The sequence below is a fragment of the Phocoena sinus genome, chromosome 11, assembly GCF_008692025.1.
Source record: "Phocoena sinus isolate mPhoSin1 chromosome 11, mPhoSin1.pri, whole genome shotgun sequence".
Lineage (NCBI taxonomy): Eukaryota > Metazoa > Chordata > Mammalia > Artiodactyla > Phocoenidae > Phocoena > Phocoena sinus.
Window position 1 is genome coordinate 4,071,829 of NC_045773.1, and position 14,629 is coordinate 4,086,457.

Sequence of the window (14,629 nt, forward strand, 5' to 3'; positions counted from 1 at the left end):
ATTTGGGCTTCAGCAGAGAATTCAACTTATAAGATTTTAATTTACATTTTCTTCTCAAAAGAGCAAACCTATCACTTCTAGTTGCCAGTGACCTTGATGAATATGAAAGTTAACCAGAAATTCCTCTTTTCCATTAAAATCCACATATAGTTAGGTTGGGATATTCACTTCTCACTATTATTCTTTGAATTTACTCTACTGAGCTTTAGCGTACAGATAATTGTGATTTTGAATGAGAGGAATAACTTAAATTGCCTCAGCAAGACTGTATATATTGAATGCTCTGTGCTCTGTTCTCTCTTATTCCCCAAGTAATGGCTGTTCTCTTAAATATTATGGTTTCCATTCCAAGATGACTCCTCTAGTATTCAGTTCTTCTTCATATTGAAACTTGTAGGGATTTTTTAAAAGGTTGCTCTTTTCATTTCCTGTGTACTTGTTTCTGAGCTTTTTCTCCTATTCTAGAAGATAATCATTACCCACTATCTGGAAAACTATCTTTTAATCTTCTGATTAAAGATTGCTTAATTGTTTGGCTAGTGGCATGTTTTTCTTTGTTTTAACCCTGGAGTTTCTGCATGGATTTATAATATGAGGTTCTTTTTTTTTTTTTCTTTTCTTTTTTAACATTAGATAGGCATGAAGCCTTCGTCTCAAAGCTGCATGTGTAGTTACTGTTGAAGCAATGCCTACCTAATTTGACAGTCTTGGTGTGTTTAAAAATTTTTGAGTTTGCAAATAATCGTATTAAGTCTACTGATGGAGCCTTCAGGCAGTGAACAGTTATTTGAGGACCCTGATCCTGGAGGCAGATCCCAAGATGCAGAGGCCAGAAAGCAGACAGAATCAGAACAAAAGTTGTCTAAAATGACCCACAATGCTTTGGAGAACATTAATGTGATTGGCCAAGGCTTGAAGCATCTCTTCCAGCACCAGCGCAGGAGGTCATCAGTGTCTCCACATGATGTGCAACAAATTCAGGCAGATCCAGAACCCGAAATGGATCTAGAAAGCCAGAACGCGTGTGCTGAGATTGATGGTGTCCCCACCCACCCCACAGCTCTGAATCGTGTCCTGCAGCAGATCCGAGTGCCACCCAAGATGAAGAGAGGGACGAGCTTGCATAGTAGGCGGGGCAAGCCAGAGGCCCCAAAGGGAAGTCCCCAAATCAACAGGAAGTCTGGCCAGGAGATGGCAACTGTTATGCAGTCCGGCCGACCCAGATCTTCATCCACTACTGATGCTCCTACCAGCTCCACTGTGATGGAAATAGCTTGTGCTGCTGCTGCTGCTGCTGCTGCGTGTCTGCCAGGGGATGAGGCATCTGCAGAACGGGTAAGTCTGTTAGATTATCTGTTAACTTATTGTTCTTTGTATCTAGGACTCTGCAAACTTTGCTTTGGTGACTAAAAAGATGTATCTGGGCTTCGCTGGTGGCGCAGTGGTTGACAGTCTGCCTGCCGATGCAGGGGACACGGGTTTGTGCCCCGGTCCGGGAAGATCCCACATGCCGCGGAGCCGCTGGGCCCGTGAGCCATGGCCACTGAGCCTGCATATCCGGAGCCTGTGCTCCACAGCGGGAGAGGCCACAACAGTGAGAGGCCCGCGTACCACAAAAAAAAAGAAAAAAAAAGAGGTATCTATCTCATCAAGTACCTCAAAGTTGTGGCAAAAGATGGTTTCCCTTTTCATTAAATAAGTGAGATGAATAATAATCGTTATAGCTAATAATGAATCCTTATAATTATATTCCTATTTGCTTCCTAACATATTGCTATATTTTATTTTAACCTTTTGCTAAAACCTTCAGTATATTTCATGTGCTCTTCATGTATTATATGAAAAGGCTCAGTTTTATGGTAGAGAAATAAAGATGCTTTGTTTGTTCTTGTTGCTTTAGTTTTGCACATTAACTGGCTTTCTTACATTAGTGAACATAATGAATAGAGTTCTGGAATCTGGGTTTGTGCTTAGCATGGAAATATACTAAATTGCTTATAATTTCATTACACACTGTACCACATTATCAGCATTCAGTATACATTTTGCTTTCTATAGTAGAACGTATACATTCTTACCATTTACTCTTTTTTTAAAATTTTTTGAATTTTATTTTTTTATACAGCAGGTTCTTATTAGTCATCAATTTTATACACATCAGTGTATACATGTCAATCCCAATCACCCAATTCATCACACGACCATCCCCACCCCCACCTGCAGCTTTCCCTGCTTGGTGTCCATACATTTGTTCTCTACATCTGTGTCTCAACTTCTGCCCTGCAAACCGGTTCATCTGTACCATTTTTCTAGGTTCCACCTACATGCGTTAATATACGATCTTTGTTTTTCTCTTTTTGACTTATTTCACTCTGTATGACAGTCTCTAGATCCATCCACATCTCAACAAATGACCCAATTTCATTCCTTTTATGGCTGAGTAATATTCCATTGTATATATGTACCACATCTTCTTTATCCATTCATCTGTCGATGGGCATTTAGGTTGCTTCCATGACCTGGCTATTGTAAATAGTGCTGCAATGAACATTGGGGTGCCTCTGGGCTTTCTATCTTGTTCCAATGATCTATGTTTCTGTTTTTGTGCCAGTACCATATTGTCTTGATTACTGTAGCTTTGTAGTATAGTCTGAAGTCACAGAGTCTGATTCCTCCCACTCCATTTTTTTCCCTCAAGACTTCTTTGGCTATTCGGGGTCTTTTGTGTCTCCATACAAATTTTAAGATTTTTTGTTCTAGTTCCGTAAAAAATGCCATTGGTAATTTGATAGGGATTACGTTGAATCTGTAGATTGCTTTGGGTAGTATAGTCATTTTCACAATATTGATTCTTCCAATCCAAGAACATGGTATATCTCTCCATCTGTTGGTATCATCTTCAATTTCTTTCATCAGTGTCTTATAGTTGTCTGCATAGAGGTCTTTTGTCTCCCTAGGTATGTTTATTCCTAGGTATTTTATTCTTTTTGTTGCAGTGGTAAATGGGAGTGTTTCCTTAATTTCTCTTTCAGATTTTTCATCATTAGTGTATAGGAATGCAAGAGATTTCTGTGCATTAATTTTGTATCCTGCAACTTTACCAAATTCATTGATTAGCTCTGGTAGTTTTCAGGTGGCATTTCTCGGATTCTCTATGTATAGTATCATGTCATTTGCAAACAGTGACAGTTTTACTTCTTCTTTTCCAATTTGTATTCCTTTTATTTCTTTTTCTTCTCTGATTGCCGTGGCTAGGACTTCCGAAACTATGTTGAATAATAGTGGTGAGAGTGGACATCCTTGTCTTGTTCCTGATCTTAGAGGAAATGCTTTCAGTTTTTCACCATTGAGAATGATGTTTGCTGTGGGTTTGACGTGTATGGCCTTTATTATGTTGAGGTAGTTTCCCTCTATGCTCACTTTCTGGAGAGTTTTCATCATAAATCGGTGTTGAATATTGTCAAAAGCCTTTTCTGCATCTATTGAGGTGATCATATGGTTTATATTCTTCAGTTTGTTATTATGGTGTATCACATTGATTGATTGCGTATATTGAAGAATCCTTGCATCCCTGGGATAAATCCCACGTGATCATGGTGTATGATCCTTTTAATGTGTTGTTGGATTCTGTTTGCTAGTATTTTGTTGAGGATTTTTGCATCTATATTCATCAGTGATATTGGTCTGTAATTTTCTTGTTTTGTAGTATCATTGTCTGGTTTTGGTATCAGGGTGATGGTGGCCTCATAGAATGAGTTTGGGAGTGTTCCTTCCTCAGCAATTTTTTGGAAGAGTTTGAGAAGGATGGCTGTTAGCTCTTCTCTAAATGTTTGATAGAATTCACCTGTGAAGCCGTCTGGTCCTGGACTTTTGTTTGTTGGAAGATATTTAAGCAGTTTCAATTTCATTACTTGTGATTGGTCTGTTCATGTTTTCTATTTCTTCCTGGTTCAGTCTAGGAATGTTATACCTTTCTAAGAATTTGTCCGTTTCTTCCAGGTTGTCCATTTTATTGGCATAGAGTTGCTTGTAGTAGTCTCTTAGGATGCTTTGTATTTCTGCAGTGTCTGTTGTAATTTCCCCTTTTTCATTTCTAATTTTATTGATTTGAGTCCTCTCCCTTTTTTTCTTGATGAGTTTGGCTAATGGTTTATCAATTTTGTTTATCTTCTCAAAGAACCAGCTTTTAGTTTTATTGATCTTTGCTATTGTTTTCTTTGTTTCTATTTAATTTATTTCTGCTCTGATCTTTATGATTTCTTTCCTTCTGCTAACTTTGGGTTTTGTTTGTTCTTCTTTCTCTAGTTCCTTTAGGTGTAAGGTTAGATTGTTTGAGATTTTTGTTTTTTGAGATAGGCTTGTATAGCTATAAACTTCGCTCTTAGAACTGCTTTTGCTGCATCCCATAGGTTTTGGATCGTCGTGTTTTCATTGTCATTTGTCTCTAGGAATTTTTTGATTTCTTCAGTGATCTCTTGGTTATTTAGTAACGTATTGTTTAGCCACTATGTGTTTGTGTTTTTTACGGTTTTTTTCCCTGTAATTCATTTCTAATCTCATAGTGTTGTGGTCAGAAAAGATGCTTGATATGATTTCAATTTTCTTAAATTTACTGAGGCTTGATTTGTGACCCAAGATGTGATCGATCCTGGAGAATGTTCCGTGTGCACTTGAGAAGAAAGTGTAATCTGCTGTTTTTGGATGGAATGTCCTATAAATATCAATTAACTCTATCTGTTCTGTTGTCATTTAAAGCTTCTGTTTCCTTATTTATTTTCATTTTGTATGATCTGTCCGTTGGTGTAAGTGAGGTGTTAAAGTCCCCCACCGTTATTGTGTTACTGTCGATTGGGTGTATATTTATTTATAATTGTTATATCGTCTTTTTAGATTGATCCCCTGATCATTGTGTAGTGTCCTTCCTTGTCTCTTGTAACATTCTTTATTTTAAAGTCTATTTTATCTGATATGAGTATTGCTACTCCAGCTTTCTTTTGATTTCCATTTGCATGGAATATCTTTTTCCATCCCCTCACTTTCAGTCTGTATGTGTCCCTAGGTCTGAAGTGGGTCTCTTGTAGACAGCATATAGATGGGTCTTGTTTTTGTATCCGTTCAGCAAGCCTGTGACTTTTGGTTGGAGCATTTAATTATTGATACGTATGTTCCTATGACCATTTTCTTAATTGTTTTGGGTTTGTTTTTGTAGGTCCTTTTCTTCTCTTGTGTTTCCCACTTAGAGGAGTTCCTTTAGCATTTGTTGTACAGCTGGTTTGGTGGTGCTGAATTCCCTTAGCTTTTGCTTGTCTGTAAAGCTTTTGATTTCTCCATCGAATCTGAATGCGATCCTTGCCGGGTAGAGTAATCTTGGTTATAGATTCTTCCCTTTCATCACTTTAAGTATATCATGCCAGTCCCTTCTGGCAGTGTAGAGTTTCTGCTGAGAAATCAGCTGTTAAGCATATGGGAGTTCCCTTGTATGTTATTTGTCGTTTTTCCCTTGTTGCTTTCAGTAATTTTTCATTGTCTTTAATTTTTGCCAATTTGATTACTATGTGTCTTGGCGAGTTTCTCCTTGGGTTTATCCTGTATGTGACTTGCTGTGCTTCCTGGCCTTGGGTGGCTATTTCCTTCACGTTAGGGAAGTTTTCGACTATAATCTCTTCAAATATTTTCTCAGGTCCTTTCTCTCTCTCTTCTCCTTCTGGGACCCCTATAATGCAAATGTTGTTGTGTTTAATGTTGTCCCAGAGGTCTCTTAGGCTGTCTTCATTTCTTTTCATTCTTTTTTCTTTATTCTGTTCCACAGCAATGAATTCCACCATTCTGTCTTCCAGGTCACTTATCCGTTCTTCTGCCTCAGTTATTCTGCTTTTGATTCCTTCTAGTATAGTTTTCATTTCAGTTATTGTATTATTCATCTCTGTTTCTTTGCTCCTTAATTCTTTCAGGTCTTTTTTAAACATTTCTTGTATCTTCTCGATCTTCGCCTCCATTCTTTTTCCGAGGTCCTGGATCATCTTCACTATCATTATTCTGAATTCTTTTTCTGGAAGGTTGTGTATCTCCACTTCATTTATTTGTTTTTCTGGGGTTTTATTTTGTTCCTTCATTTGGTACATAGCCCTCTGCCTTTTCATCTTGTCTATCTTTCTGTGAATGTGGTTTTTGTTCCACAGGCTGCAGGATTGTAGTTCTTCTTGCTTCTGCTGTCTGCCCTCTGGTGGATGAGGCTATCTAAGAGGCTTGTGTAAGTTTCCTGATGGGAGGGACTCTTATCATTTACTCTTAATGAACAGGTTTTTTTGGTCTGCCTGGAAGGAGAACTAAGCATAACAAATTTAGGGGGAACTCCATTCATATAACTCTAACTTCATCTCTCAGTTATGCTTAGTTGAGGCACTAACCTCAAACTGTTTCAAACTAGGGTTTGAAAACTCAGATACATGTAGCCAGGTACATAGTGACAATGAGTGAACTCAAGTGTTAGAGGCTTGGATGGACTAAAGAAAGAGTATGTGCCCTGTCTAAAGGGATAGTGTCTTCTGAGCTTTAGCTGATTGTTGTAAATTAGGACTGTGAGCCCAGTATTGCCAAGGCTTCTGAATATTCAAGAGAAACTAGAAAGTTAAATGAATAATCTCTTGATTTTTAACATACTGTGCAAGCCAAAACAGAACACATTTGTGGGTGAGGTCTGTCCCTTAGTGTCACCGACTTGCTATCTTTTGGCTTTACTTTTATGTATTCCTTAAGGCTTTTATGATAGTAAATCACTTTCATTCTGTGTCTCCTTCTGGCACTAGTAAGTTTATTTTATAGCATATTTAACCTAGAAATCTAAATATTGAGTCTAGGACCTTTAAACTTTTCCTATCTAAAGAAGACACTAGGGGCTTCCCTGGTGGTACAGTGGTTAAGAATCCGCCTGCCAGTGCAGGGGACACAGGTTCGAGCCCTGGTCTGGGAAGATCCCACATGCTGTGGAGCAACTAAGCCTGTGCACCATAACTACTGAGCCTGTGCTCTAGAGCCTGCGACCCACAACTACTGAGCCCGTGTGCTGCAACTACTGAAGCCCACACGCCTAGAGCCCGTGCTCTGCAACAAGAGAAGCCACCACAATGAGAAGCCCGCGAGCCACAGCGACTGAGCTCGCATGCCGCAACTACTGAAGCCCACGTGCGTAGAGCCGTGCTCCGCAGCAAGAGAAGCCACCACAACGAGAAGCCCGCGCACCACAACGAAGAGTAGCCCCCACTCTCTGCAGCTAGAGAAAGCCCTCACGCAGCAGCGAAGACCCAACACAGCCAAAAATAAGTAAATAAAATAAATTAAATAAATAAATAAACTAAAAAAGACACTAAAAAGAAACAAACAGATAGTGGACAGTAAATCACTTTAAGAAGTTAAACGTGTCAGAAAAGCAAATCCACCAGAATAACAGAATCATCAGAATAATGATTCACTTCATTAAAATTAAAAGTATAAATGAGGAAAAGTAGCATATATTTATGATGTCATTCAAGTAAAAAGGACATTTGGTCATCAATTATGCAATGTACTTGGCAATACAAACTAACAATGTGATTGTATAATTTGTCTTAATCTGTACCAGAGAACATTAAGAAATTTATTGGTAGTGATTCTAGGATTACAGACTTTTATGTTATAATGAAAAAGCATAAGTAAAGCATATTGTATGCATTTATATTGTTTTGAAAACTTCATAGAAACAAAGCCAAGGGAGAATCTTTTTTCATAAAATTGTTTTTTTAATGTTCTTTGTCAACTTTACTGACATATACTTCAATAAAACCCAGTAATTTTAAGTGTGCAGTTTGATTAGTTTTGAGAAATGAAGTCATGTAACAGCAATCATGGCATAGAACATCTCCATCACCCCAGAATGATTTCTTATGCTCCTTTGCTGTAAGCCCTCTGTTCTCTAACCAGCCCTTGCCCCTGGCAACCACTGATTTGCTTTCTATCACTATTGTTTTGCCTTTTCTAGAATTTAATGTAAATGGGATCATACAGTGCATAGTCTTTTGTGTTTGGCTTCTTTTACTTGGCATAATGCTTGGGAGTTTCAGCTATGTTCTTGCATCATTTTTATTGCTGAATAGTATTCCATTGTGTATCTATTTGTTTATCCATTCACCAGCTGATGGACATTTGGATCATTTCCATTTTCTGGCTATAATGAATTAAACTGCTATGAACTTTTGGATATAGGTCTTACAGACAGTCAGTAAAAGTTTTTATTATCAAAAAAATTATTTAAAAAGATATGTACTTTGAATATTTTATTTTATTTTTATCTTTTAATTTAATTTTATTTTGGCTGCACTGCATGGCTTGTGGGATCTTAGTTCCCTGACAAGGGGTCAAACCCAGGCCCTAGCAGTGAAAGCACCAAGTCCTAACCACTGGACTACCAGGGAATTCCCTTATTTTAAAAATTTTATTGAAGTAATTTGAATATTTTATTTTAACTTAAAACTAAGGTTGTCTTACATTTTATTTTCCTTTTTAAATTGAACTATAGTTGACATACAATATTATATTCGTTTCAGATGTACAGCATTGTGATTTGACATTCACATACGTTATGAATTGATCACCACAATAAGTTAAGTAACCATCTGGCACCATACAACGTTATTACAATGTTATTAACTATATTTCCTAGGCTGTACATTACATCCTCTTCACCCATTTTGCCCGCCTCCCCACCCTTCTATCCTCTGGCAGCCACCAGTTTGTTTTCTCTATCTATGGGACTCTCTGTCTTGTTTTTCAGATTCCACATATAAGTGAACTCACATGGTATTTGTCTTTCTCTGACTTATTTCACTTAGCATAATAGCCTCTAGGTCCATCCATGTTGCTGCAAATGGCAGGGTTTCATTCTTTTTTATGGCTGAGTAATATACCATTGTGTATATATCTTCTTTATCCATTTATCTATCAGTGGACAGTTAAATTGCTTCCATATCTTCCCTATTGTAAATAATGCTGCAGTGAGCGTAGGGGTGCATATATCTTTTCAAATTAGTGTTTTCATTTTCTTTGAATAAATACCTAGAAGTGGAATTGCTGGATTGTATAGTAGTTCAATTTTTAATTTTTTTGAGGAACCCTCATAGTGTTTTCCATAGTGGTTGCACCAATTTCCATTGCCACCAATAGTGTGTGAAGGTTCCCCTTTCTCTGCATCCTCGCCAACACTTGTTATTTGTTGTCTTTTTGATGATAGCCATTCTGAGAAGTGTGAGGTGATATCTCATTGTAGTTTTTTTTTTTTTTTGCGGTATGCAGGCCTCTCACTGTTGTGGCCTTTCCCGTTGCGGAGCACAGCCTCCGGACGTGCAGGCTCAGCGGCCATGGCTCACGGGCCCAGCCGCTCCGCGGCATGTGGGATCTTCCCAGACCGGGGCACGAACCCGTGTCCCCTGCATCGGCAGGCGGACTGTCAACCACTGCGCCACCAGGGAAGCCCTCATTGTGGTTTTGATTTGCATTTCCCTGATGATTAGTGATGTTGAGCATCTTTTCATGTATCTGTTGACCCATCTGTATGTCTTCCTTGGAAAAATGTCTTTTCAGGTCCTCTGCCCATTTTTTTAATTGGATTGTTTGGTTCTTTGATATTGAGTTGTGTAAGTTCTTTTTATATTTTGGCTATTAACCCCTTATTGGATGTATCATTTGCAAATATATTTTTCCATTCAGTAGATTGTCTTTTCCTTCACTGTGCAAAAGCTTTTGAGTTTGATGTAGTACCATTTGTTTATTTTTGCTTTCATTGCCCTTGCCAGAGGAGACAGATCCAAAAAAACAATACGGCTAAGACTGATGTCAAAGAGCATAACATTTTAAAAACATAAATCTACTATTGGACTTCTGTTCCTTTCTTGTACTCATTGTATGGACTGTAATTTCTAGATTTAATTTTTATAAAGTGGAGTGATATCTTAATGACACTTGTGAAGCCGTTGGGGTCCGAATCTTAGGTTTTAATAATCTCTTGAAATGTCTTGCCCACCTTAAATTCATTTTTTAAAAAGCAGCTTACCTGTATTGAGTCTTAAAGTGCTTTACTTAGTTTTCATAGAAACAACAGCCCTTTTTCTACTCATATCTGATTGGTTTATTTAGTTAAACTATTTAATTATAATGAGTATAAGAAACTGATATGGGAGCAAGATATGTACGGAAGTACTAGCCATGAACATTGATTCTCATGAGGGCATAAAGTCCACATGTCTTTTGAAGAAAATAGAGAGTTTAAGAATAATATGACATAAAAAAAAGAATAATATGACAAGTTGGTTAAGTAGAGATTAGTCTGGAGAACTTCTACTCTGCTGTATCTTAGTATGTGAGATTGATCGTTTCAAATTCTAAATATTGGCTCCTCTATTTTTATATCTATTTTTTTCTCTCAAGTCAAAGTTCTGAGTATGAAAATGTTTCAGTACTGGTTATAAACATTTAAGTACACTGCTATTTCTGTCCCATGGAGTTAATATCATTCTTATAGACTTGCACGTGCATGTAACCATGTGCACACACAACCGGAAGACAAATGTTGAGTTGATTTTCAAGTGTATCCATTGTGTTTGAAAGCTACCTGCTTTTGCCTTAGCCATCTGCCACATAACCAGTCTAGTTGTTTTTGTTTTTATTATTATTATTTATTTACTTACTTATTTTTGGCTGTCTTGGGTCTTCGTTTCTGTGCGAGGGCTTTCTCCAGTTGCGGCAAGTGGGGGCCACTGTTCATCGCAGTGCGTGGGCCTCTCACTATCATGGCCTCTCTTGCTGTGGAGCACAGGCTTCAGACGCGCAGGCTCAGTAGTTGTGGCTCACGGGCCTAGTTGCTCCGCGGCATGTGGGATCTTCCCAGACCAGGGCTCGAACCCATGTCCCATGCATCAGCAGGCAGATTCTCAACCACTGTGCCACCAGGGAACCCCCCCAGTCTAGTTTTTAAATTAGATTCTTGGCCTTTAAGCTCGATTACTTTTAAAAAAAAAAAAAATCAGATTTGGCAAGTATTTATTTGTGCCTAATATGTGCAGACCATGGCTTTGACCTAATGTTGGAAATGGGACCTGGTTGGAACAGTCATGACATGTTGAATACAAAGGTTCTGTATTCCCTTTCTTTTCAGGTTTACTAACGTCAATCTTTTTCTCACAGAAAAATCTTATTGACAAATTCAGTCTGCTACAGTACTTGTATATACTTGGTCAAATTACATTATTTAAAGGATCACCTTTAAATTTACAAAGGCAGATTGATATAGTCATAAGCAGTTTTATCTATAAGTGCTTTGTGATTTGAAAGTTAAAAAGTTAATTTTTTTGAATTCGAAAGAAATATGTCCAGTGTAGAAAACTTTGAAAATACAGAATATTTTGGTGTTTTTTCTCAATATATTACTTACATATGAAAAACATATAGAAGAAAATTTTAATTTATTTTTATTTAGTTTTATTAAGATTAACATTTTAAGATAAAACCAGAATCTTATTAAATGCACAGTTTGTTTTTCTATTATTTTTTATTAAAGTTCTATCGTGATCATTTTTAGATACTTATAAATATTCTTCATAGATTTTTACTGACTGCATAATATTATAACGTTTTTTGTTGTAATGCCACAATTTGTGTTAACCATTTTTAGACATTCAGTTGGAGATGGAGAAATTAATATATTTAAAATTTCAATATAATTTCCTTTATGTAAAACTATATGAAATATTAATCAAGAGATATTTAGGAGTACCTAGTGGTAGTGATGATAATGATAGGCTACCATTCGTCTTGTGCTTATTATGTGGCAGTGTGTTTACACAAGTTATGTAATTTTCTCATTAATTCTAAAACAGCCCTCTCTTTTGTATTTTCCCTTTTTTGTTGATGAAATAACAGAGGCATAGAACAGTTAAGTATGCCATGATTTCACAGCTAGCATATTTCCAACTAGAGTGTTTCAGAACTAAAATAGTAAGTCTAGGCCATTTATATTTTGATTAGCTATGTTTTAGTAACTGCTGTGTGCTAGACACTATCTGATTCGAAAAATCTTTTATCATACCGAACTCTCTCTCCATTTTTATGTATTGGGCATTGGTCAGAGGAATTTGGGAAAGCTTTGAAGGAAGGGCGACAGGATTTTGTTGGGGGTAATAGGGAGTAAGGATATCCTCTACGTTAAAGACATTTTGGAATAAAACTAACTAGTGTTTTCTTAGTAAACTTACAGTCTTTCAAGGTATATTACGGACTTGAACAATAAGGCCTGTGACATTTTGGATGATATGTTGAGAGAATGCCTAGTGTCCACAGGGCTTGCAAGACAGGCGCCAGGTCTTAGCTTTGTATCCCTCCGAGCACCTAAAAGGACAATATTTGACACACAAATACCTTATGCAGAAATAGCATTTTAGGGTATTTACTAACTAATGAGCAAATCCTCTTCTCTGTCTATATCTTAAGTGTTGTGTCCTTCTAAGTTTTAACCATAGCCTGTACCACTGTTTTTACTCCTTTGTGAACTTAAATGCTTCCACAAAATTTTGGTCTCCAACCTGACCAATCCTATATGATCTTTGGAATTGGTTATTCATCTGTTGGTTGTCTGCATAGACAGTTCAAACTCATCATTTACAAATTTAAATTCATCATCATCATCTCTCATAAACTTTTTTGCCTTCTAGTGTGTTTTTTGTCTCAGTTGTTTCAAAACTTGAGTGAATACAGTAAAAATCACTTTGGACACTCGTTGAAAATAAGATTTCCGTGCCCCATTCCCAGAATTTCTGATTTAGAAGATCTGGTATGGAGCCTAGAAATGTGTATTTTTTTAAAAAAAACAGATTTATTTATTTATTTTTTGCCGTGTTGGGTCTTCATTGCTGTGTGAGGGCTTTCTCTAGTTGCGACGAGGGAGTGCTATTCTTCGTTGCAGTGTGTGGGCTTCTCACTGTGGTGGCTTCTCTTGTCGCGCAGCACGGGCTCTAGGCTTGTGGGCCTCAGTTGTGGCATGCAGGCTCAGTAGTTGTGGCTTGCGGGCTGTAGAGCGCAGGCTCAGTATAGAAACATATATTTTTAATCAAGGCGTCAGATGATTCTAGTGCAGTCAGCCTATGAGTTTAAGAATGACTGGATCTGAATTTCTGGAGCCACCAGTCACCCGGGTTGGCAAGCTTTGAGTTATCTGGACCCCTCCTACTCTTTAATCACATGATCCCCATTCTCCATTCCTAAATCAGTGTCCTAGTTTAGGCCTTCATTCATCTCATTGCCCTTTCAAAGCCTTTCTCCATGCTGCGCACAGCTTGTGAGAGCTGTCTAAAATCAAAACAAATCATTGTCATTTCCACTGCTTAAAAACCCTTCACTGGCTCCATCATTTCCTGAGGGATATGTTCCTTGAAATGACATGCAAGACCTTCCATGTGGACTTCTTTACCTCATACCACTCCCAGCTCATACAGCAACTAGCACTCCTTTCCCACACTTTTTATTCTTCCTCTAAAGTTTTTCCTATTTCCATATTTTGGCTTATGCTTTCATTGTTATTCATTCAACAAACATATATTGATATGTTCTAGGCACTGTGGATACTGTGATGAACAAAAACAGATGTGATCCTTACTCTCATGGAGCTTATTATCAGATGGGTACACATATTAAATAATCATTTGGCGAATTCCCTGGCGGTCCAGTGGTTAAGACTCCATGCTTCCACTGTAGGGGGGGCGGGTTCGATCCCTGGTCAGGGGAGTAAGATCCTGCATGCTGTACAGTGCGACCAAAACAAACAAAACTAAACTAAAAAAAAATCATTCAAACAGATCTAAATTTTCAGCTGTGACAAGTGCTACTAGAGCCTGTTACTGGAACATTTGACCTAGTTAAGGAAGTCAGGGTATACTTCCATGAGGAAGTGATAGAGATCTATAGGATAAGCTGGGGTAATTAGGTGATGGAATGAGAACTGCAGGTGCAGAGGTGCTAAGATAGAAGGAAGTTTACTGAGTACGAGGGATAGGATGGCAGGTGTGTATGTCTGTTTGTGTGCACATGGAAGCACTCAATGGTTAAGGCTGGAGAGAGAGAGAGGAAGCAGTTCATACAGAGGTTTGCAGAGAGTGTTAAGGGGTTTTTCTCTACCTAAGAGGAATGAGTAGCATCAAAGCATTTTAACACGTTACTGACCGGGCGATTTTTGCAGAAACTAACACCCGGGGCCGTAATACATCTCCAGTCAAAAATGTGTTAAGCAAGTGGGGACAGTTTCAACTTTGTGATTAGAAAATATCACTATGCTTATAGCATGGAGAATGGATTGACTGGGTTCAGATGGAATGCAGGTAGATGAGCCAGATGCCTGTCATGTCCAGGTGAGAGATGACAGTAGTTTGGATCAAAGAAGTGATGATGGGAGTGGAGAGAAGAATTACCTAAGGGCAGGAGTGTGTCTTATTCATATTTCAATTCCCCATGCCTAATACTTTGGCCTTTGGATTATTTGTTTGATGAATTAGTAGTAAATAGAGATAGGGAGCAAGAAAGGATGTCTAATTAGTGAGTTTGAGAATGTACATGG

General features: G+C 37.9%; 1 protein-coding gene across 1 annotated transcript in view; it reads left to right on the plus strand.

Moving 5' to 3' along the window:
• The first annotated feature begins 637 nt into the window (after window positions 1-637).
• The window catches only part of TMCC1 (transmembrane and coiled-coil domain family 1), a 164,218-nt gene continuing 150,226 nt past the window's right edge, over window positions 638-14,629 (plus strand). Inside the window, 1 exon segment of the mRNA XM_032648123.1 lies at window positions 638-1,335. Within this exon segment, the coding sequence (XP_032504014.1) occupies window positions 760-1,335 (576 nt within the window). The 5' untranslated portion in view covers window positions 638-759.